Source organism: Phocoena sinus, chromosome 1 (genome assembly GCF_008692025.1).
Source record: "Phocoena sinus isolate mPhoSin1 chromosome 1, mPhoSin1.pri, whole genome shotgun sequence".
Lineage (NCBI taxonomy): Eukaryota > Metazoa > Chordata > Mammalia > Artiodactyla > Phocoenidae > Phocoena > Phocoena sinus.
In genome coordinates, this window is record NC_045763.1 from 106,966,090 (window position 1) to 106,989,769 (window position 23,680).

Below are 23,680 nucleotides of genomic sequence, written 5' to 3' on the forward strand. Positions count from 1 at the left end.
ATTAATTTTGAATGAAACGTCTTCTGAATCTCCAATATGGAAAGCACGGTACGAGGCACTATTACGGGGATATAAAGTTGTATCTCTGATCCTGGGGGGAAATGTTCACATATATGTTGTACAAGGCACTGTGAAATAACTTGAGGACAATGCTATAGAAATTTAAGAGGAATATTTCTGACTTGCTTAGGGTAGAAATTTTTACACACCCTCCCTTCTACCTGGAAATGGACTCTTATCTGTTAACTATTTTCTTAATGGTCTTAGAAGTATCTTTTGTGTGTCATTTTGAAAGTAGGTGGGGCATAAATAATAAATAAAGAAAATAATACCCAGGTGACAGGTGTGAAGGGCCTCTGGTTGTGAGTTCAACACCATCTGAGAAGTTTGACTTGGGGTAAAGGGGTGAGTCTTTAGAGACAGCGGGTTACCCTTTAGAGACAGCAGGCATTAGATTCTACACTGAATGAAAGCAGAGGGTGAGTCCTGGAAGCGGGTGAGTGAAAGTGGTAACCAAAATGGGTGCTTCCCAAGTCACTTTGTTAGCCTCTGGGGCCAGGTCCACCATCTGCTCCCAGGACCCCCAGGGCTGCTGGGCACCTCCTGAGAGGAAGAGAAATGGAATACTCACGAGTGCTGGAATGTAGGACCAAGAAATCATCCAAACCAGTAAACAGAATAGCCAAATTATCTCCTTTCCCACTGGGAGCATTTGGTCTAACTTCTGATTTGTGCCTAGGAATTATCTGTCCAAAGTTTCGTTACGTCAGAATATTGACATTGCATAGTTCTATAGGATAAGGATCTAGCACTTGAGTTTTGTGAATGGTGCAGGACTGCAGAACACAGCGCTTAACTGGGCCAGATATGTCTAAAACACTGAATTCTAATTCATCTATGAGCATCCCTGATCCTAGGTGGCCTTAAATAATCCAAAATGGAATTTTCCAGTATTCGACAAGGTGGGGCATGGAAAAGCATGTTTGCCGTGGGGTTTCAACATAAAGGAGTTAAGAGCTAGGAAGTGCCTCCTTGGTCAATATATAAATTAGGCCAGACTGACATCTCATTTTCCTTTTCTTCTTCTTCTTTTTTTTTATAATCAGAGAGGAAGAGGAGAATATTGAACTTGAACAAACATGTTGGCTGGTCCAAATGCACCAGGCCCTTGCTCTCTTTTAAGCTCATAATTCTCATTGCATCATTCATTTGGAAGTAATCACTGCTTTGTGAGGTCTCAGAAATGGTTTCCCTCTGCTTTTTAAAATTTAACTTTCCGCGTCTGTGTCTTTGGTACCCTCGGATGTTAGGCCACCAGAGGAAAGGGGCTATGTCTTTTTGACGTTCGAACCTCTTCAGCATCCAGCACCGTGCCTTGCACATAGTAGGTGCATTCAATAAATGCTTGTTAAGGAATTAGTGAATGGGTCCTTAGGAGGGAAGATGAAACATTTCTCTCACGATGAGAACGAATATTTCTCAGTTTATGTCAGATATGAATCAGCTACTCAGCGTCAATTGTGCTTCTGTATACTCACCAGGTGTAGAGAAATGCTTTGGCTGAGATTGAGAAATTCATCTCCGGAGAATAATATGGTGGGCGGGGATCTGAAAGCTCCGAGCCGCGAGGAGGGGGCGGAGTCACAGAGAGTTGGAGCGTTTCTGTCCAATCAAAAGAAGACGGTAGGAGCAGGAGTGGGAGATAAGGGGGAGCGGGAGATCGCGAATCCTGCCCAGTTACACGAGCCAGCCAGAGCCGGAACAGCAGCTTCTCCGTTTAGGTGTTTCTGCCCAGGGAAAGCCGCCGATTCCGAGGCTGACTCCAGCAATGGCCTTTGCAAATCTACGGAAAGTGCTTATCAGTGATAGCCTGGACCCTTGCTGCCGGAAGATCCTGCAAGATGGAGGGCTGCAGGTGGTGGAGAAGCAGAACCTGAGCCAGGAGGAGCTGATAGCCGAGCTGCAGGTTAGGCGAGCGGGAGACAGACTAGGGCTGCGAGGCATCCTCCGCGGACACTGGCTGACCAATTCCGGCCCAGCGTGCCCCACCCTCACCCCCATCGCTGGTGTCAGTCTTGGGGTCTCCCAAGATTGGGGGCTGGGAAGGGGGGAGGGAGAAGAAGGAGGGAGGAACAAAGGGCGGCAAGCTGCAGGATGCAAACTTTCCGTTCCGTTTGCAACCGCGTGTTTCACGTTGGCATGCCTCCCGCCAGCATTGCAAAGTGCTGGCTGCTTCAGCTGGTCCTGCAGGCTGCCCGCGGGATGCCAGCGCGGCTTCCCAGGGCCGTTGCGCTCAGTGGCCCTGGCAGCCCGGCGCCGCCTCTCCCCACCTCGCGCGGGTGCTCCGGGGGAGGGGCGCCAAAGTGGCTTCCCTGCTTGGAGCTCAGGGACCGGCGATCATTCCCCAGCCAAGCCCTGGCTCGCCCAGCCAAGTCCTGCTTTCCCTGGGGGGCCCCGGCGGAGTCCCAGCCTGTTCCGTGGCTGCTGGAGAGGCTGCAGGGAAGGCAGCCCGGCTGGAGCGGCAAACGCCATACCCGCCTTTCATCTGATGCAAGACTGCTGAGAGTTTTCACCGCCCCTCTGCCGCCTGGGAGCGCTCGGAGGAAAGAGGGGCGGGCGGGGGGCGCCCGAGATCTCCGCGCCGGCCACGCGGCAGTCGCCTCGGCCGCCGCTGTCCAGGCTTAGTCTCCGCCAGTGGGCTCGGCGGGGTCAGGAATGGCCCGATCGGATGAAATTCCGATCCCAAGGCCCCCAGGAAACGTATATTTCCCAGCAGATCTTTCTCAGGAACGTTATCACCCTTTGTACAGTTTACTTCAGATCTTTCTCTAACTTGTTTGTAAATATCCTGCGAGGTTTGGTGGCCTCTTCCTGCCTTATAACATTTATTTCGTGAACTCTTCACTCCAGTTTCTGCATTTCTTACTTCTGTACTGTGCCCAGCGCCCAGGTGTCTCTACCCGACCCGTCCGGATGTATTCTCCCCTGCCCCCAAACTCCCACACCCCGCAGTGTAGCCTCCTACCAACTTCAACCAGTCTCAGCGCGGATCCACCCTTTCCAGAGTCCCTTAAATCAAACCACAGAGGTGGCTACTGTTGCTTTAGCTGTGAGGCAATCGCATGGTCTTCATAACTGCCATTGTATCTCCTGCTGCGTTTCTCTATGGAACGAACCCCTGCCGCTCTTCCCCCACCCCGTGGTACTGTATTCTGCCTCTGGCTTGTACGCAGAGAAGTTTCTGACTGGTCCCTGTCTTTTTTTTTTTTTTTTTTTTGGCTGCGTTGGGTCTTCCTTGTTCCTTGTGGGCTTCCTCTAGTTGCGGCCAGAGGGAGCTGCTCTTCGTTGCGGTGCTCCGGCTTCTTACTGCGTGGCTTCTGTTGTTGTGGATCGCGGACTTCAGTAGCTGTGGCACGCGGACTCAGCAGTTGTGGTGCACGGGTTTAGTTGTCCGTGACATGTGGGATCTTCCTGGACCAGGGCTCGAACCCGTGTCCCCTGCATTGGCAGGTGGATTCTTAACCATTGCGCCACCAGGGAAGTCCCTGGTCCCTGTCTTAAAGAAGCTTGTCAGCTAGTTAGGAGCCTGGCCAACACACAGTGAGACAAGTGACCAGATGACACAGTACTTGAGTGCTAAATGAGACCATCCGGCAACCTAACCTTTGCCTGCGTTGCAAATGGAGAGAAGCGGGTGATCAGCCTGGACTCGGTGGGGGCCAAGGGCTCAGGACGTGATCCTTGGACTACCCTAGGACTGGATGGGGAAACGGCACCTCACACCTGTCACCTCCTCTTTTGTGCAGATGGTATAATGGCCTTGGCTCTGGGCCGTGGCCAGAAGGAAGTGGAGTGGTCTCTAGATTCTCACCTCCACCAGACCACCGGGTTGGAAAGAGTGGCCTGGACTTGGGCCTTCCCAGCTTTGTTACGGAAATTAAAATTCCGTACCCTGGGGGTAGGGTGGGTTGAGAGGGAGTGGTGAGTGTGGAATTGACTAGAATGGGAAGCCCTGGTCACTAGTGGAGGGTTTCCATGGTGTTGAGAGGTTGGCCGGGTGGGTGCAGGGAATCTGGGGCTGGAAATTGGAGGACGTTTTAAAGGCACTGAAAACTTCTGGCAGGAGAGGAGGGGTGTTTGTTGGCTACATTGTTGGACGGTTTGGGAGTGCCCAGTCTTCATGTCTGTCTTTGTAAAAAGCACTAGGTTCAGACTGCTGGTTAGTCTCCTTGGGCCACTGGAGGGTCCTCATACCCGCCCTTGCCTCTTGTTATTCTGCATGGAGAGGTGCCTGGGTTAGTGGCCCCTGCCCTCCCCTGTTTAAACCTTTTTAATACTGAAAGAAACTGGGGCCCAGTGCCTGAACCAGGCCTGGCCTCCGTTCCCACTCCTTGGTATTCTGGGCAGGCACAATTTATTCTCTCTCAGTCTGTGGTCAGGAAGTACAATGATCCCCCAGAACCATGCTTTTCAGACTTGAAGCGAGTCACAGCTCATTAGTGGGTGATGAAGTCCATTTAATGGGTCATGATTAGCATTTAAGAAAACAAAATAAGAAATATCAGAGAGCAATGCAGATAGTAAGGCTAAGTATTGTGTCACAAAATTTGTTTCAATTATTGTGTGTTTGTGGTGTGTGTGGTATATGAGTATAAAATCATAACTTAAACATGTGTTTCTTACTGTGGGTCTTAGTCAAAAGTTTGGAAAACACTGGCTTGGAATAATAAAGCATCTTGTTTGGAACTCAACTAAACTCTTACTTAGACTGTGTACCCTTCTTCTATCAGCAGATGTCACATCTTAAATAAGCCTAATATGCAGTAACATTTAAATCTTAGCATGTATCAGTGGCTTTTAAACTTTGACCATGGCCCACAATAGGAAATTCATTTTACATTATAACTCACTACACACACACATATGTGTACACACATACACTAAAGTTTCATGAAAGAATACCCTTACTAGATGTGTTGCGTTCTGATATTATCTTCTGTTTCATTAACTAGCAATGCTGGTCAGAATCCTCTAAACGCATGCTGGTAATGCATTTAATCTACTGAAGCACCTTTATATCTTTATTTCAGAATTTGAAGAAAGGATAAGAAGGGAATAAAGTTCGATGCAAGAGTCCATGTTTTGAAAGGCTCTTTTAAAATGCAAATTTCTAGCCTTTACACTAGGATTCGGTTTGCAAAAGTTAAATAACCATCTACTTAATCAGGATCACACATATCGTGCCAAACAGCGCCTACCTGCATTCTCTATAGCTGGGGAACATGATCTGGAGAGTTTCTCTGACTTCTCCTATGATGTAAGTCAGAAGCAGGAGTAATGCTAGAATCATCCCCAAGGCCAAGCCTGTTCTTGGGAAAGGAAGCATGTGTGAACTTGAGGAACGTGAATGGATTTCCACTGCTGAGTTTGCATAGTTTGTCCGGAACAGCTGTAAATCCAGCAGAACAGTGGCCTGTTGTTTTCCAGCTCTGAAGCAGCTGTGGGACTGGGAGTGGGGAGGAAACCCAAGTGTAAGCAAACGCCTGTTCCAGCCTGCATTCTTTTTTTTTTTTTTCTGTACGCGGGCCTCTCACTGTTGTGGCCTCTCCCGTTGCGGAGCACAGGCTCCGGACGCGCAGGCTCAGAGGCCATGGCTCACTGGCCCAGCCGCTCCGCGGCATGTGGGAGCCTCCTGGACCGGAGCACGAACCCGTGTCCCCTGCATCGGCAGGCGGACTCTCAACCACTGTGCCACCAGGGAAGCCCCCAGCCTGCTATATCTATACAGATAGAGCACGCACAAAGCAGAGAACAGTGGACAGCAGAGTGGGTGCAATGTTGAGATTCCCACTGCGGGAGTGCCAGAGAGGACCTTGGGGGTGCTGCAGGAGAAACTTATAATCACTGCAAACTGCAGGGAAGATGCGGGTGGATTTGCAAAGAACTGCGGTTTGCATAAGTAGAGGAGAGGAGTGGACTGCAGGGAGCCAAGTCTCTGAGGGATGACGTGGGGCCTGAGAAGGGGACCGGGCCTGGAGTGCAGGGCTTTTGAGGGATCAGCGGCAGCTAGGTTGGTTGGCACACAGGCTCTCAGTAAATGCATGCTGATTGAATGAATTCTGTTTTTTTTTTTTTTTTTTTTTGTCACACCGTGTGGCTCAAGGTATCTTAGTTCCCCGACCAGGGATTGAACCCACGCCCTCAGCAGTGGAAGTGCAGTGTCCCAACCACTGGACCACCAGGGAATTCCCTTGAATGAATGAATTGATGATGTGTTTGAATGAACAGGAACAGGGGTAGTTGAGGGTGTAAAGGGTCTTGAAAGCCCGTGAACTCTGGCCACGGGAATGCCCGGATTGTGTGGGACCAGCGTCTGCTGAATGGGAGTCTGCAAAGGCAGATTCCCACTTGGGATGGGTGAGCTCTCCATGTACATCTGTGCTGGTCTGACTGAAGGCTCTTCAGACTTCTTGCTTCAGAGAAAGCTGGGACACACCCTTGAGAGAAAATAGAGAGAGACTGCAGGATAAATCTCTGTAAGGGAGATCCTTCCACAGAGAGAGGTTGTGCTTGTTAAAGAAAAACGCCATGCTGTTTCTGGGCTTGTCCTTGGGGTCTGCAGGAATGGGGTGGACTCCTGGGGAGTCTGCATCCTCTTCTACAGCGGGTCTGTCCTGTGGGAAGCAGATTCCCAAGGTTTGCGGAAGGGCTGGCAGCTTTGGAGCGAGCATTGAAGGAGCATTCTATTCAGAACCACAGACACAAAAGGCTTGGAGTGCCCGTGAAGGGTCCTCCATCCAGCTGTCTGCGGTCTGGCACAGCCCCCAGCCAGTGAGGATGCATGAAGCATTCATACCTCCAGAGAAGTAATTCTGCAGCCTCTCTTGAACAATCATCCCAGTGTTGAGAAGCCCTCCAGATCTAAATAGGCTGCAACGTAAGCTTCATTCCTCTTCTTCCATCCGTGGAGAGAAAAGAATTCTGTGCTCTCTCTGCATGTAACTTGTCCAAACTGGTTCCAAGGCTCTGGGCTTGCACACGGTAAACACAGTGTGGGTCCTCACCCTAGGAGCCAGATGCCCATGGCCTTTCTCTGTCTCCAGAATCCGTGTGGTGGGGAGGGAAGAGAGAAGGTTCTCGTGGGATCCAGCTGGGTGCTCCACTGGGGAAATGCAGCGTGGCTTACAGGTGTCAGATCAGATGTGGGAGGGACCCCAGGGGCCATCTGTTCCAATGCTCTTATGTTACAGAAGGAGACCAGGGTTCGGGGTGACATGACTTGGTACAGTGACCCAACTTGTCATTGCCAGCCCTAGGCCTAGAACCCCAGCCTCCTGGTTCCCAGGTTGCTGCTTGTGCAGTAACCCTTGCTGCTTGCCCACCAACCTGGGACAGCCAGCTTGGGACAGAGTGTGTGTTTGCTCACCTGCTCCATTTCTTGGGGATTGTCATCGGGTGTTTGGCAACAGTATCGTTATTCTGCAGAAGATACCACTGGATTCTGGATAAGCCTAAGGAAGATTGTCCTGGGGTCTGGCTTAGCCCAAGTATAATGGCTGTGATGAATCCAGAAAGTCTGATTTTTCACATAGGTATAGTCTTAGCCTTATATTTCCTGGTTTTCCAAGTAACTATGGACAAATTTAATTACTTTCTGCCCTTCCCCTTACTTTGGTTTCTGTTTTAGGAAATGTTTTTCTTTTAACAATTTGTCTTTTATTCACTTCATGTATTCATCTATCGAGTACCTTCTGTGTACCAGGCATAGGGGCTTACAAAGTAGAATCCAATCCCACCTCTTCCCATCAGTAGCTCCGTGTCCAGTGGAGGAAGTGATGTCCATTGAGCGGGGCCAGATATCATGCCAGGCGTTGTACCTTCCTGTCTCATTTCTTCCTCACACACTTAAGGAGGCCGAAGCTCAGAGTCATAGCTTGTCAGGGCTGGAGCTAGGATGTGAACCCAAGAATGAGTGATAGTGGGGGCTTTCAGATGTGTGTGCATAAACATGCCTTCCTTTCCCTGAATGTATCCAAAGTCAGCCTGCCTGCAGGAACTCCTACTTTGGACAGAAGGGCTTTACGAGGTCTCAAAGACCAACTCTGTGGATCCAGGTGTTTCTTCTTCTGCCTCAGGACTGCGAAGGCCTTATTGTCCGCTCGGCCACCAAGGTGACCTCTGATGTCATCAACGCGACCAAGAAGCTGCAGGTGGTGGGCCGGGCTGGCACGGGCGTGGACAATGTGGATCTGGAGGCTGCAACAAGGAAGGGCATCCTGGTCATGAAGTAAGTCGTAGAAGTGGTGGGGTGGTGGGGTGTGTGGCGACTGACCGTGAGAGGGAGGAAACACCTGTAGAGAGAGCTGAGTCTGAGTTAGAAGGGCTTCCAGGAGGCCGCCCGCTCCAGGCCAAGTCCAGACAGGGGCTCAGTGCTCACAGCTTAGCGGTTCCCGGGTTTTTGACACAGAGGCTCTCCTTGTAATCTCAAAATGCTTCACAAACCTGCCCCCAGATGCTTGCACACCTGCAGCCTGGTTGGGGAATCAGAAGAATGCTGGTGGATTTGTCTCCGTCCCTGCTTCAGCCCTGCCCTTCCCCCTCGGCTGTTTCATCTGGAGCCAGGTTCTGTTGGCTCTGCTTGACTATGGTCTCCCTTGTGCAGCTACATAACCTTTGCTAGTAGACGGACTCTCCCATTCTCTCTTCCTCACTTCCCTGCACCCTTCGGGCGCCGGGAACCCAGTTTCTCTTTACTCCAGGGCCAAGAGGGAAGGGGTCCCCTTTAGAGCTGTTTTTGCAGAAACCCAGGGCAAAGGTCATGGCAGCATGCCAGCGCTAGGCAACACTCATTTCTGGCTCCGGTCTGGCATGTAAGTGGTGTGGCAAGGTTAACCCCTTCCACTTCTCTGTCCTCAAGCCTTTCCTCTTCCCTCGGGAGCCTCAGTGTTCTCAAGACTTTCCCCTCCCTTCCCTCCACTTCCCTCCATAGGGTAGGGGTTAACCAACCCAATCGTCTGCCTGAGGTCAATATCCAACAGACAAAATGTTAACCAAGAACCCATCCTCCAATCTTGCCCTGGACCCAGAGGCACCAGCCCCCTGGTCCCCGCACCTCTTCCTGTATCCCATGTAGCCTGATTATTCGCTGGGCAAGTCAGGAAGCCAGGTGTTCTCATGGAAAGACAGACTCTGAGAATCCTTTTTTTATTTTTATTTATTTCCTTTTGAAAAGTTCTGGATTTTCAAGGGAAAGAAACTGTTTTTTTGGTCTACTTTATTTTTTTATAATTATTATTTTTTATATAGCAGGTTCTTATTAGTCATCAATTTTATACACATCAGTGTATACATGTCTGAGAATCCTTTTATCTTGATTTTTAACTTTTTAAAAATAGGATCTCTTGACCTTTTTTCACCTTATAACCTTCATTTCCAGAGAAGAAAAGACCCAGTAGAGGGAAAGGAGGGTGAACACGTGTGTTAATAAATTATTCCAAGAGCAACAAGAAAAAGCCTTTGAGAAAAGAAAAATAGTTTCATGGGTATTATCTCTATTTTCCTTTCTGTAAGATGGGTAGAGTCAACATTACCCTATGATTCAACTTGTGAGGATGATTTCTCAGTGCAAAACTTGTTGAGAAATAGGAGGAAAAGTCAAACAGGAGGAGCTAAAAATATCAGCTTTGTTACTAAAAAAAGCCAGGTTGGGCAAGTTGATAAAGGTCTGTGGGCAAGGGGCTGACCTCTGTATCTGTCACGGGTACAGCCTCAATAAGACTGATGGCATGAAACTAACACAACAGTGTAAAATCAACTATACTCCAATAAAAATTTTTAAAAAGAAGATTGATGGCATGGAACAGCAGGCATTTGTGCTTTCTGTAGGCAGGTAGATCCTAAAGTAAGAGGAGAGAGAGAAGGGCTGAGCCACACGTATCTCTCCCAATCTATTGAGATACTTCTCTGCCCCGGGAGAAATGAGTTTGGGTAGAGAGATGAGTGTGTTTCTCGAATGGAGGTCCCTCCACAGGAAAACATAAAGCCAGGGCAAAGGGGTTTTCTTCCAGACCTGGGGTTAGGGCAGGAGTACATCACAGAACCCAGGGCAGTGGCGTGGTGTTAGGGGTTTTCACTAAGAACAGGTAAGTTCAAAATGTTGGCGAGAATGTGGAGAAAAGGGAACCCTCGTACACTGTTGGTGGGAATGTAAATTGGTGCAGCCACTGTGGAGAACAGTTGGACGTTCCTCAAAAAACTAAAGAAAGAACTACCACATGACCCAGCAATTTCACTCCTGGGTATATATCCAAAACAACCCAAAATGCTAATTCTAAAAGATAGGTGCATGCCAACGTTCATAGCAGCATTATGTACAATTGCCAAGATATGGAAGCAATCTGAGTATCCATCGACAGATGAATGGATAAAGAAGATGTTTTATATATATAATAGAATACTACTCAGGCATGAAAAGAATGAAATTTTGCCATTTGTAGCCACATGGATGGTTTTGGAAAGCATTATGCTAAGTGAAATAAGTCAGACATAGAAAGACAAATACCGTATGTTATCACTTACATATGGAATCTAAAAAATACAGCAAACTAGTGAATATTACAAAAAAGAAACAGATTCACAGATATAGAGAACAATCTAGTGGCTACCAGTGGGGAGAGAGAATGGGGGGAGGGGCAACGTACGGGTAAGGTGTTAAGAGGTACAAACTATTAGGTATAAAATAAGCTGTAAGGATATACTGTACAATGCAGGGAATATGGCCGATAGTTTATGATAACTATAAATGGAGTGTAACCTTTAAAAATTGTGAATCACTATATTGTACACCTGTAACTTACATAATATTATACATCAACTATACTTCAGTTTTTTAAAAAGTAAAAAAAAACCCCATACAACTAAACGAAACAAACAAAAAGAACGGGAAAGCTTATGGAGCGGGAGAGAGAGCACAGCGTGCACTAGTCTTTCCACTGGGACAGGAGTGGGAATCCTGGGTCTGGCTGACCGATGTCCCCCATCTTTTTCCATCTTTAGCACCCCCAGTGGGAACAGCCTCAGCGCTGCGGAGCTCACCTGTGGGATGATCATGTGCCTGGCCAGGTAAGTCCCTGACTTCTGAGCAGAGTCACTGTCTGTGGTCTGTCAATTATTATGATTCCCTAAGCAAACTGACCCCGAGAAACTTAGAAACACTTCAGCTTGGTGACATGCAGGCTGCTAAGAAGCTTCAAGGCCGTCAGTCCTCAACTGAACGTTCGTTACACTGGTTCTGGCACACCAAGTTCAGGTGGCTTCTCAGGTTGTTTGCAAACACACAGGATGTGCATGAATCTTCCTGTGTTGGGTGGTAAAATGACTGTATGAACACTGCTGTTGAAAAGGCAGTGGGTCAGTGGGCAGGGCAAGGAGCCAGTGGGAGGGCGCGAAGATGCTCTGGGTCCCTTTGCAGATCTGCGGATCCTTAAACCAAGGAACCCAGGCAGCCAGGACTCCTCACGTCACTACTCAGGCCTGAAACCTTCTGGGCTGAGAAATGATTCCTTTCCCTTCTCAAGACCTGTTCTCCTCCCTGCTGGGAGAGGATCTGGGGGAGTTCACCTTTGTTCTAACTCTTCCCCAAGATTTCTACCTGAGATCTTAGGTATTCACTGATATTCACTGGTCAGTGAAGAGGAGAGGAGGTTGGAGAAAGGGAAGAACAGGGAGAATTGCACAGCAGAAGGGACCCAGCCCAGAAGGGGTCCCTAAGCTGGCTGTCTGGATCTCGTGGAACATCTGCAGAAGTGTTGAGGCCTGATGCCCTGGTGTCACCTGTGCTATTAAATTCAGTGTTTTGTTTTTTTTTTTTTTTTTGGTTTCTTGGGCGGGGTGAGGGAGCGATCCCAGTGCAGCTTTCTAATTCTCTCACTTTTTTTCTGGAGGTGGTGTTTCCCTTGCGAGTCAGGAATAATCTTCCTCCTATTCCAAGACCAGCTTTACTTAAAGGAGTAGGCAAAGTGGTATGACTTAGGGGAAGCGCTCTGTCGCCAGCCACTCATCATGACCTCACTCATCATCAAAACCAAGAAAGAAGCACCCTATGAGAAGGAATCACCAGTCTCTCATAACCCCTGTGTGCTGGTTTAGTCAGACCACTTTCCCAGCAGGGCAGCGGTAGAGGGTGTGGGAAGTGTGCATGGTAAAGTTGAGAGCATTGGGCAATGTGGGCGGAGAGCAGGGCTGAATGGGCCTCACGGTGGGGGACTTTGAACAGATTTTGCCTATTCCTGAGGTGCTGGAGAAGAACAAGGGCACGGAAAGAAAGAGAAGAGAATACAGCAAATGTAGATTTCACCGTTGTGCCTGCTTTATTTTCTCTTGTAAGTCAGGCCGGCCTCTGTATAATTCTTGGGAGGTCCCTTGCCCATGTCATGGTCCTCCTCAGACTGGCCTGGTGAGGATCCTGAAATGTTGAAACCTGGGGAGGCACCACGGCCAGCTGGGTGGAGCGCCCAGAGGGAGGGTGTGAGGGTTTCCTGTGCTCTGTGGTGCTGCGTGCACATCTCTGAGATGGCATCTTGCAGTCAGGTGGGCAGAGGTCGGGAGGCCAGAGCTGGGGGCTCTGTCTCACTGGGTCAGAGGCATCTCACCTGGCTGGCTTTGCTGAAGGGGGAGCACTTCCTCAAGGCAAGCCATTGTCCTAAATGACATTCCTGAAATGAGGCTCCACGGGCCAGAGCAGTGAGATGGAGCTTCTTCCATGAACTTGTTATGTAAGCTTTGCTGAGTTTACCCATGAGTTTGTGGGACTCTGATCGTAGAACAGATTCCCATCAACCTCACCCTCAGATGGAAGTCTGTGTCCTGGTAATGTGTAGACAGGAAAGAATGCTTTTTATAAGAAGTCAGTGAAGTGGAAATACAGGAAGAGTTATCTTGGAATCTCTTCTCTTTCACACACGCAGACATGCACACACCTCTGAATTTTGTGGCCGGCAGGAACACCTGCATTTAAATACTTAGGAGGCTAACTGGTGGGGATGTCTTCCTTGGCTTTGAATCGATTCCCCTACTTCTAGTTGAGTGATGCTGGGTGAGGTATTTAACACCCAGTGGCCACACCCCACCCCCATGCAGTTGTGAGCATTAAATGAGCTGATGTTTAAACACTGTCTCTTGTCTCTTCCTTTCTAGCTTCTGGAGAATCCTGGAGGGCCATGTCCCACATGACACATCTTGCCCTCTGACCTCTCACATTGCCCTAACTTCCTTTGTCCTCTCCAGAAAACACATAGAGACTCAGACCTCCATGTTGACCAATAGCAGGAGATAAGCTGTGGAGAGAGTGTGTGTGTGTGTGTGTGTGTGTGTGTGTGTGTGTGTGTGTGTGGTGGGACAGGAGGTTGTGTGGTTGTTGGAAGTGTCTGGACTACACCACCCGCCCACCCCAGTCTAGCCTAACTCTCAAGGGAGAATAAGTATTCAGCTGTCCCTTGATACAGTGGAAGATGTTGTAGGTTATGGCTCTGGATGGAATAGGAAAATGGAAATTCTTAAATTTCTGGAACATTTGATGTTACCAAAATCCACCAATACTCCATTTCATTATCCCTACAAACCCTGGAGGATTAGCTATTGCTTTTTACACGCCCAGAGTCACTCAGGCTGATACTCCAGCCGCTGAGATGGACTCAGAACCTCCTCCCAGACACCTAGCTGGAGACAAATCCCAGGGCTCCAAGTCAGGTCTTGCCAAGGGTTTCCCCCTGCTACCCTCCCTTGACCATCCTCGGTGTTTCTGAACCTAAGCCCCCCAGACCCAGCTGGAGCTTGGTTCCCTGGGGGGATGCCTGGCAGAAATAGTGGCTGTGCAGCCCTCACATTGCGCCTCCTTCCTGGGCTGGCAGGGTCTGGGTGGGCCCGCTGACTTTGTCTGTCCTTGCAGACAGATTCCCCAGGCGACGGCCTCCATGAAGGATGGCAAATGGGAACGGAAGAAGGTGAGCAGCCGGCTTTGCCTCACTCCACCTGGCTGGGTGCCCGAGGTCCACTCTGGGTGCTGACTTCCACTTCTTCCCCTGTTTGCAGTTCATGGGAACAGAGCTGAATGGAAAGATCCTAGGAATTCTTGGCCTGGGCAGAATTGGGAGAGAGGTGGCCACCCGGATGCAATCCTTTGGGATGAAGGTAAGAGGTCACCAGACCACTTTGATGTGGGGCTTCCCATAGCAATTTTGGAGGAGGCCGCTTTGCTTGAGAGAAGCTAAAGGCTTTGCCCTAGGAGGGCCTGACCCCCACTTTAGAGCTCCTGAATGAATGGGTGGCAAAGCCAGGGAGGAGGGAACATTGGCCTGCTGATCTAGACCTTTGAATTCAACATCTGGGAATGCTTGCTGGAGGTCCTTCAGCTCTGGGGTGAGTAATTGCCTTGAGTCCCCATGGAGCTGAGAGGGGTCTTGTATCCTGCCCTTCCTTTCCTCCCCTTCTGCGAGGGCCTCCCTGTTTTGCCGCTTCTGTCTTCTGTGATAATTCAGAAAACAGGAGCAAATTTATAACCTTAAAACAGAGCAATTGTCCATCCGTCTTCTAGCTCCCCTCCATAGTCCAGAAGAGATTGAAAGGTGCTTGCCTATATGCTGTGAAATGATCGTGGAGCCCACAGTGGCCAGGAGACCTCACACATCTCTCAGAAATCATCCCTGACCCCCGCCGCCCACCAGGGCTCTCTCTCTTATCCTATGCTGGGAGCTCAGGAGTTCTTCTGGTTGAGGGAGGGTTGTCATCAGTAGCAGTGCCACCCCCAGCCCCCGGGGCCAATCCAGGAGACCTTGCCGAGGCGAGAGGCCATTCAGCCAAGAGAGGAAGCCCACAGGACTGCCCAGGTGGGCCAGAGAGGTGTAGCAGCTGGGTCGGCTGGTGGCCATCTCCATGTTTCCTGTGACTGTTGAGGGAGGGATTGTGGGTTCAAACTGCAGCCAGGAACGCTTTAGTTAAACATTAAGGAAAATGGTTTTGAAAATCAGATCATTTCAGTTCTAGAAAAATTTACATAGAGCTGCTATGGAATTGTCCCTTTTTCCCTTGCTCTTTCCTTTCTGTATGTCCCTCCCCCCTTCATTGCATTAGTAGAGACTTTATAGATTAACCCTTAATTTTATGTTGACTTTTGGAGTTTGTAAGTTTTTGCTAAGGACTCGCAGTAAATGGACAGTGGACAAGAACCAGGTGGGCAACCCACTGTACCACAATCCACATCTTCTCTCCCCTGCCTCTACTTCCCACCCTATTAATTGAAGTCAACCAGACATCGTTTCTAAGCCTCCTCACTGGGAAGGGCGGGGACATTTTTCTGGCTCCCTGTGAGAGGTGGGTGTGGCCCAGCAGGATCCATTGATCACGGAAACAAACCAAAGCCGCGTCCTTTGTGCAGGGGTGGTGAGGTGCCGTAGCCACAGGGAGCACTTTCTCCTTTTTCCTCATTGGTGAGGGATCAAGGTAAAGGTTCAGCTCATGAAAAATTCTGATCATCTAACAGCAGGGGTCAGGGTGAAGTAAAACTCGGGGCACAGGTAACCAAACAGGTGAGCGTTTCATCGATGATACAGTGACTTTGGGATGGTTGCCAGGCCCAGCAGCCGTTCTGTCACGTGCACTCCCCTTCCGCAGGGTGCCACAGCACACCAGGCTCTTCTAGCTCAGGAACACTCATTGTCAAGGAATTGAGACTCAGGCAGTGACTTAAGTCAGACAAGAAGTCCCGCCTCATGTCTTGAATGATTGAAGTGATGGATAAGATAAGCTTGTCTGTTCCTTTGGCACCACTCAGCTACTTAACCGCTGCCAGGGCTGCTTCCTAGAGGCACAGAGGGAGGTAGGACCTTGAGCATCAACAGCGGAAGTGACTGACAGGGCCCAGCTCAGAGATGCCTAGAGCCTGCCTACGAGTGTTAATCTGTGTCTCTGGCATAACGCTCACCACGTGCCCACACGTTTTATTCCCAGCGTGGTTTTGAGCATGTAGGTGCCTTTTTTGGTGTGTTGCAGCATGTAGCTGCTTCGCTGGGGGTTCCTTCTGTCCAGATGTCTCTGGAGGGTTACTCTAGACCGTCTTGCTTCTGGGACATGCTCTTTAGAAACCCGGAACACACCTTGGGATATCCCCCCAACCCCAGCCCCTCAAGAGCAGCCTGGCTCTGGTCCTTTCCCACTGGCCCAAGTGGTGTCTCTTCGTGCTCAGCTACTCACTTTGACCCAGCTCCTTAACGTGTTTCCAGGTCCCAACACATTCTTAATCTCGTCTCAGGCCAGCAGATCACTGACCTGCATCAAGTGAACCTCGGTTCATGTTCAAGCAGTTGTGGAAAGCAAGATTTTCTAAAGGGCAAGGAAGGGAGATTCTTGAGCAAATTGTAAAAGAGATGACTTAGCATCCAAACAGGACGCTGTCTGATTAGCGTTTACGAAACACAAGTTGTTTCAAACTAGCCTTGGTCTCTCTTTGGAAATCAGTATTAAACTGGTAATATCATGGGACTCCCTGGATGTCATACATCTTGACTATTTAAAATGATATTGTATTCATATAATAAGTCAGTGCATTCTCATAAAAACTGAAATATAGATAGAGGTCTCCTAAATGACCATACCAGTCAGAGTTTCCTCACAGGTAACGTCAGTTTGATCTGTGTCATCTCAGATTTTTTCCATGCATTTATATGGAATGCATAGAGTTCTATGCCTATAGAGGAATTCTATTTCTAGAGAGAATGGAATATTGTGCATGTCGTTAAGATAAAAACGTATGTCTTGGAATAAATAGATTTACCATATTTTAAAACTGTTGCATGGAATTCCTTTGTAGGGATAAATTGATTTTGTTTGGCTATTCCTTCAGTGATGGACATTTAGATTGTTTGCAGATGTGGACTTTAGCAAGCGTTGGTGAGGTCTTTCATGATACCCTCGGGGTGAAGATGGAGACCGTGAGCGTGGTGCTAAGGGTTTAGTAACTGGTTGAAAGAGGGATCCGACTCAGTCTGTAGGGAGATTGTACAGGATGGTGCAGGGCTCTACCTTGTCCACCATCCTCATCAACAGCCTGGATGATGTGTCATTTGTGGATGACAGGAAGCAAGGAGAAAAGTAGTTAATACTTAAAAGTGCAGAATCAGGTCCTAAAAGACATTCGAAGTCTAGAATACTTGGGCACTCTAATAGGAACTTTGTTTGTGATACATCAGTGCCCTACATATGAGCCTCCAGAGCAACTAGACTTGGGTGTAGAGGTGAATATAAAAGGCTTTTTCTAGGGGAGGAGGCCTTTGTTTGACAACAGTGCAGTGTGGTTAACAGTGAGTGATATGATTGATAGAAAAGTTTATGTGACTTTCGGCAGCATTAAAAGAAGTATGACATTCAGAGCAAGGGAGGTGACATTCTTCATGCTGTGTACTGATCAGCCCCTGTGTGAGTATTTGAGCAGTCAAAGACCCCAAGTTCTGGGAGACTGTGAAAGCTTTGGAGACAGAGGGTGATGGTGAGGGAGCTCATGTCTGTGTTTCCTAAGAAAGGGCTGAAGGCACTTGGGTCACTGAACCCATCAAGACTTGGGAGTCACAGTGGAGGCCTTCAAATAGCTAAACAGAAGTCCTAGAGAAGAGTCACGCTCTCTAAGAAGTAGATCCAGGGAGGACCACTAGGTGTAAGCTGGAGGGGCAGAGCTACAGAGCTGGCCCCCAGTAGAACGAATGGTCTCAGGAGAGAGTGAGTCCCGCATCTCTGCAGATATACCTGCAAGACTGGATAACCACTTGGCCAGCATGTGAAGAGGGGGTGTGAACATAGACACAGATGCCCTGTGAGCCCTGATGTCTGTGAACATCCATCATCCCAGTGGGCTACCACTTTCTTTAAACTGTGAAATGGTCCTGGCAGTGAGTTTACTGTGTGGTCCTAGGCAACGGTGTCAAATTATTAAGGACTGGGTTTGTTACAGTAACTTGGGAGAACAACCTAATTAAAGACATAGAGTGGACCAGTAGTCATAGGGGACACTTTGAGTAGTTCTGGCTGGGCTGGCTCGGGCGAAACAGCAAAGCTTGTAAAGTTTATCTTTATCATCCTCTTCTCTCCTGGCACCTGGGGTCTTATCGTGTTCCTGATCTGTCACCAGGCTGTTTATCTCTAATTAGGCTGCTAATGGACAACTATTATCTGACCCTCTCTAAGGTATCAGGATTTAAACTATCCGAAACTACTCTTCGGGTAGTTTCATTTTGTTACAAGGAAAATTTTTTGGTGAAAAGTGTGTGCAAAAAAAAAAGTGTAACAGATGAAATCATGGTTTTCCCCGTTTTTCCAACATGCCCAGGGAAAATGTCCTCCCTAAGCAAACCGGACTGTGAAAGCGAGGAACATTCATGGCTTTCTCTTGTGTGACTGAACAGGCATCAAAACAGGTGGACAGTTTTCATTTTCACCAATACTGAAAAGTGTAGCTGATGCAGGACCTCTGTCTACCATTCTTGCTCCAAGTGACAACAGTGCCTGCTCTTCTAGGGTCATGGAACTCCTCCAGATTGGGGAAGTCTCAGTTCCTACATTATAAGCCCCAGTATTACTGAGCCTACTTGGCCTCATTTTGAGTTTATACTTCAACATAATACTTTCAGATATATGGTGGTTGGGTGAAAACTATTTCCCTGGTAAAACTGTTACTTTTATAAATGTGTAGAATAAAACCTATTAAATAGTTTAAAAAAAAAAAAAAAGGGCTCCCCTTCATATCACAGGAGCTGTAAGGAGAGACCTTCTTGGGCTCAGATACTGGGGGTGGACCACCCCTTTCCCTTCCTTTCTTTGTGACTGTCTGGTCACTTAAGGAAGGGGGAGCTTAGCCGGGTGGGGATCGGTGGGCGAAGAGCCCACTTATGCCAGCACAGGCCTAGAAGGAGCCTTGGTTTCCACCTTAGAGCAGCTGCTGTCTTTGCTTTGAGTCACAGGTGCAGATGTGGGTTTCAGGATAATTCTGGCAGCCTGCAGCCTGCTGGTGTTCTGAATCATTTGGGTCTTACACTCTGTAATGTTCTTTCTGCTTGAAACTTTTTCTCAATAGTGTTGCTGGATAACGGGTTATAACTCTGGAGGCTCAACGCATTCAAGCTGGCCTGTCCCCTAGAATGGGTCAACAGGCCCCAGCCAACCAGGGGCTGAGCCTTGCACTTTCTTTTCAGGGTTTTCTGTGAGGAGCAGACCAGCATCTCTTAACAGTTTCTTTGTGGCCAGGGCTGTGATAAGTCTGACGTTAGCCCAGAGGGATGGACGTTGAACCCGAGGCACCAGTTGTCACCGATTCTTTCAGGTCCTGCTAATATTGACTGAGATCTGCTGTGTTAGATACTGTGCTTACAATGACCCTCTGGGGTCAATATTATTAACCCAGTTTTACTGATAAGGAAACTGAGGCCCAGGGAGCTTATGTGATACGCTCAAGATAATAGGATGAGTAAGGGGTGGAGTCCAGCTCAGACTCTGGGCCTCCTGAGTTCCAGTCTGGTGCTTTTTGCCCCACTCCACCACCGCCGTCTTTATTCCTGTTCCCTGCTCATTAATCAGTCCCTGCCCCGTGTCCCTGTGCTCAGCCATTCGCAGGACAGGCAGCCGCCATCTCAGTCTGGTACCTGGAATTCCTACTGCCCTAGAGCGGTGACGTTCAAATATTTTCAGATATAGAATAAGGACCTGGGGTATGGGCCCAGAAAGAGAGCAGGTGGTGGGGCTCTGGGCCTTCACCTCTGCACCTTTGAATCGATCTGGTTTTATACGGAGTTTCTGTGTAAGGTTTCATCGTGTTGGGGGAGAGCACCAACGCTAAGCCCCAAGATTGGCTCTGGGGTAGAGAGGGGGCGTGACCGTTAGGCTCCCCTGTTGGAGCCCCTTTACCTTGAAGGCCTTCTTGCTCTCCTCCGGCCACGGTCAGCCAGGGGACCGGAAGCAGCAAGCTCAGCCTCCCAAGGCTGCCTTCTAGGACGGCAGCTAGGACGTCACCCTGGAGCTCCGCTTGAAAACCTAGGGTTCCTCTGCCGCCCCAACGTCAGGAGTCCCGGGACGGGGTGAGGTGGGGCATCCCTTTATGCAGCTCCCCAAGGCTCCTCTCTAGGAATAACAGATGTGTGTAACCGCGAGTGTCCTGATTTCTGCACATGAGGCCATCTGACCTATCCAGGATACGTTAGGACCCGACTCAGGATTGGTCTCCCGGGCCTGCTATCACCCTTTTTATCTCTGGCAACGTGGTCCCCTGATATAAGAACCCCAGCCCTTAGTTGAGCTCAGCTCCTGTCCGCCCTGGGTATTTTGAGTGAAAAATGAGAACAGGGTAGAATTCTTCCCCTGCAGTTGTCTGCAGGTGAACGAGGTACTGTTTCTCTGTGAAAGGAAGCTGAGTCGGGGCCTGCTGACCGCTGTGGTAGATGCTTATCCCTCCTCTTCCCCCCACCCCACGCCGTCCGCTTCCCTTTAGACCCAGGCAGCTGCAGCGGGGGCGCTGGGCCAGGCTTGGCCTGCAAGACCCTTCCTCCCGGCAGCCCCGTGCTACTTCTGGACTCCTAGGAGCCCAGAGCCAATAGAGTTGTGTGAACCCCCTCCATCGGGCTTGGCTGTGTGACCTCCGTTGGTGTCCCTACCCTCTTCCCACTCCACATGAGGAAAAGTACATCTGGCTTAGAAATGAACGGGGCCGTTGTTCCAACCAGCCTCAGAGCCCACGGACAAAGAAGACTTGTGAGGACAAGGGCAGGATCCTCTCCCCTCCCCTGGGCGTTTCATTCTCCCCAAGAGAAACGAGGAGGTTACATCTGGGGGAATGGCCACGTGGGGCTGAGGCGGTCCCGAGCTCACGATCCGGTAGGGCATCTGAGAGGCAGCCTCTTTCTCCTAAACCTCTGCTGGAGGTCGGAGTGGGACCCACCCGGTGTTTGTTGTCCCACAAGGCTGATGATGAAAAACGTGATCCAGAAGTGACACCTTGTTCATAACCGTTTTCAGTTTCTTCTCTAGGAGTGCCGACTTGATATAGCAATCTTCTGTGCCATTATTTTCTAAAATAACTTGTATATTTCCCTAATTTCAAAAGAAATTCATGATCAGTGGGGGAAAGTTAAACGAGCGTAGGAAAGCATAAAAGAGAAAAATTAATCCTACCACCTAGAGATGACCACTGTTGAAGTTCTTTCTGTTTGTTTTTGTTTAATCCTGGGCCAACTCTGAACATTTTCTCAGGGCTAAGGGAGCTTTCTTTTCATGGAATGTTGAATTGTTGGAAGTCAGAGCAGGGGTGACTTTGAAATCATCCACCTGCTTCTTTACGTAGAGTTGAGGACCCAGGTCTGGAGGCACTGACTTGCACCTTGACACGCAGTCGACAGTGACTGAGGCAGGACTCAGGTCCAGCTCCTGGTTCACTGGTTCAGAGGCCGTATCCTGGGTCCTGCCAGCCTGCCCAGCTCAGTTGGCGGGCAGGCATTAGGAGTGCAGGCCCTGGAGTCAGAATACTTGTGTCCCAGCTCTACCACTTGCTACTCTTAGGACCTTGGCTAAATCATTTAACCTCCACCTTCGTTTCCTCATATGTAAAACAGGGAAATAATAGTACCTAAGGAGGTTTGAGACACATAGTGAATGCTAAAGATGTTTGCCATTATCCGCTATGAGTCTGTGTCCTTTCTTCCTTCTCCTGAGCTTTGTCTTCTCCACCTTCCCCTCTTCCCATCAATATGTGACGACCTTTAGCTGATTTCATAGGGTTGATGAAGTTTACACCCCCGAGTTTCTTGTCTGTCCCCATCTCCCAGGCGTCAAACTTCCCTCCTTCTCCGCAGCCTCAGGGCGGTCCCTCTGCTTTGGGGGCCCACCCACTCCCCAGCCAGCCCAGACCGGGCTTCTTTCTGGGTCCTCCCCACCCACGGTGCCTTTATGTCTCACTTTCCCTCTCTTGATGTCCTTCTCCATCCCAGTCAAACCTGCCTTGTTGAAAGGATTTGTCGTTAGTCATTTATACCTCTCTGCGCGATTAGTCACCAAGTTATGCCTTCCAAAACGAGATGCACTTTAAGTCTTGTTAAAAGAAACTTCAGGAGAGGGGACCGTACTCTCCCCGCTGGTGTCAGCGCTGGTGTTTCACCGTCTTCCCCAGTGGCGAGTCCCGTCTCCTTGGTAACCCGCTCAGCACCACCACTGTCCTCCTCCCTCATCTCTTCCTCGCTCTGTTGAAGTGGGCGGTGCACCTGCCTCTGTCTTCTGGCCTGTGGGGCCTCCGGCTGCAGCCAGCTTCTCCCGCATTTCCCTCGTGCCCTCCGACCGCGTCACGGCTTCCCGCAGGATCGTCCTGCCTCACGTGGGCTCCCCACTTTCCAAGGGTGTCTGAGCTCCACTGGTCCAACCGGCTGTTCCTGCACCCGTTCGTGGTTCAGAGCTTGGAGGTGGGCGAACCTGCCTTTGAACTCTGGCGCCGCCCCCTCCAGTGTGTAAGCTCCACTCCCTTCAGCTCTAATGAAGGAAGAAGAATAGTGCCAACCCGGTTGTATTGTCGTGAGAGGTAGACAGGTGTTGGGGAAGGCTTAACTGTGGTGCGGGGCATAGGGTCAGTGCTCCATAAGTGGCTGCCGTGACTAGTAATACCAGTGCTAATAATGAACAGTGACACCTACTCTCCCTCTCTGACTTCCCCAGACCATAGGGTATGACCCCATCATTTCGCCAGAGGTCTCGGCCTCCTTCGGTGTGCAGCAGGTGCCCTTGGAGGAGATCTGGCCTCTCTGTGACTTTATCTCTGTGCACACACCTCTCCTGCCTTCCACCACAGGTAGGTGTGCCCCTACCTTGTGCGTTGGCCACAGAAGCCACAGACCAGATAAGGGTGGGCCCTCAATCTGGCCTTTCCACCTATGCTGGGGACCAGCTGTGGCGGTGGCCCATTCAGATCCTGTGAGCGTGGAGCACGGTGATATTTTGTTACATGGCCTTGCATCAGACCGAGGAGGGGTGAGTTAGGTAGAAATGCACAGGGTCTGGGTGGGCTGGGTCAACATGTAGGACCAGTGACCCCATGAGTACTTCCTGGGACCACTGCCGGCAGCACTAATATCTCGGGGATATTTGGGATGTTTCTAAACTGAGTCTGGTCCAAATCCATGACAAGGACTCCTGCCCCAGAGCATCTGAGAAGGGAGCAGCGAGACCAGAAAGACCGTGGTCCCCCAGAAAGGAGGTGTGTGGCGAAGAGCTGGTGGGAGGGAGAGAGGGCCTTTGGAGCCGGTGCGGTGGCCATGGAGCCGGTGCGGTGGCCAGTGCAGTGGGGAGAGCACGGGGATCCCCACACCAGTGCCGCAGGAAAGCTCCTCCCTCCGTTCCAGGCCTGCTGAACGACAGCACCTTTGCCCAGTGCAAGAAGGGGGTGCGTGTGGTGAACTGTGCTCGCGGAGGGATTGTGGACGAAGGCGCCCTGCTCCGGGCCCTGCAGTCGGGTCAGTGTGCTGGAGCCGCGCTGGACGTTTTCACAGAGGTGAGTCCCTGCTCAGTGTTGGTGGGGACGGGAGACCAGAGCAGAGGGACTTGGGCTGCAAGCCCAGCTGTGCAAAGACCTTGAGCTTCCTGTCTCTAGCGGGAGAAATTGTGTCGCCAA

General features: G+C 49.8%; 1 protein-coding gene across 2 annotated transcripts in view; it reads left to right on the plus strand.

The window, feature by feature from the left end:
• The first annotated feature begins 1,688 nt into the window (after positions 1–1,688).
• Positions 1,689–23,680, plus strand: part of PHGDH (phosphoglycerate dehydrogenase) — a 29,956-nt gene continuing 7,964 nt past the window's right edge. The window contains exons 1-7 of one of the 2 annotated variants that reach the window (XM_032604662.1): positions 1,689–1,966; positions 8,136–8,287; positions 11,056–11,121; positions 13,946–14,000; positions 14,089–14,187; positions 22,729–22,861; positions 23,412–23,560. In XM_032604662.1, the coding sequence (XP_032460553.1) occupies positions 1,829–1,966; positions 8,136–8,287; positions 11,056–11,121; positions 13,946–14,000; positions 14,089–14,187; positions 22,729–22,861; positions 23,412–23,560 (792 nt within the window). In that variant the 5' untranslated portion in view covers positions 1,689–1,828. The remainder of the gene's footprint in view (positions 1,967–8,135; positions 8,288–11,055; positions 11,122–13,945; positions 14,001–14,088; positions 14,188–22,728; positions 22,862–23,411; positions 23,561–23,680) is intronic. The other variant, XM_032604670.1, reaches the window with a different exon arrangement.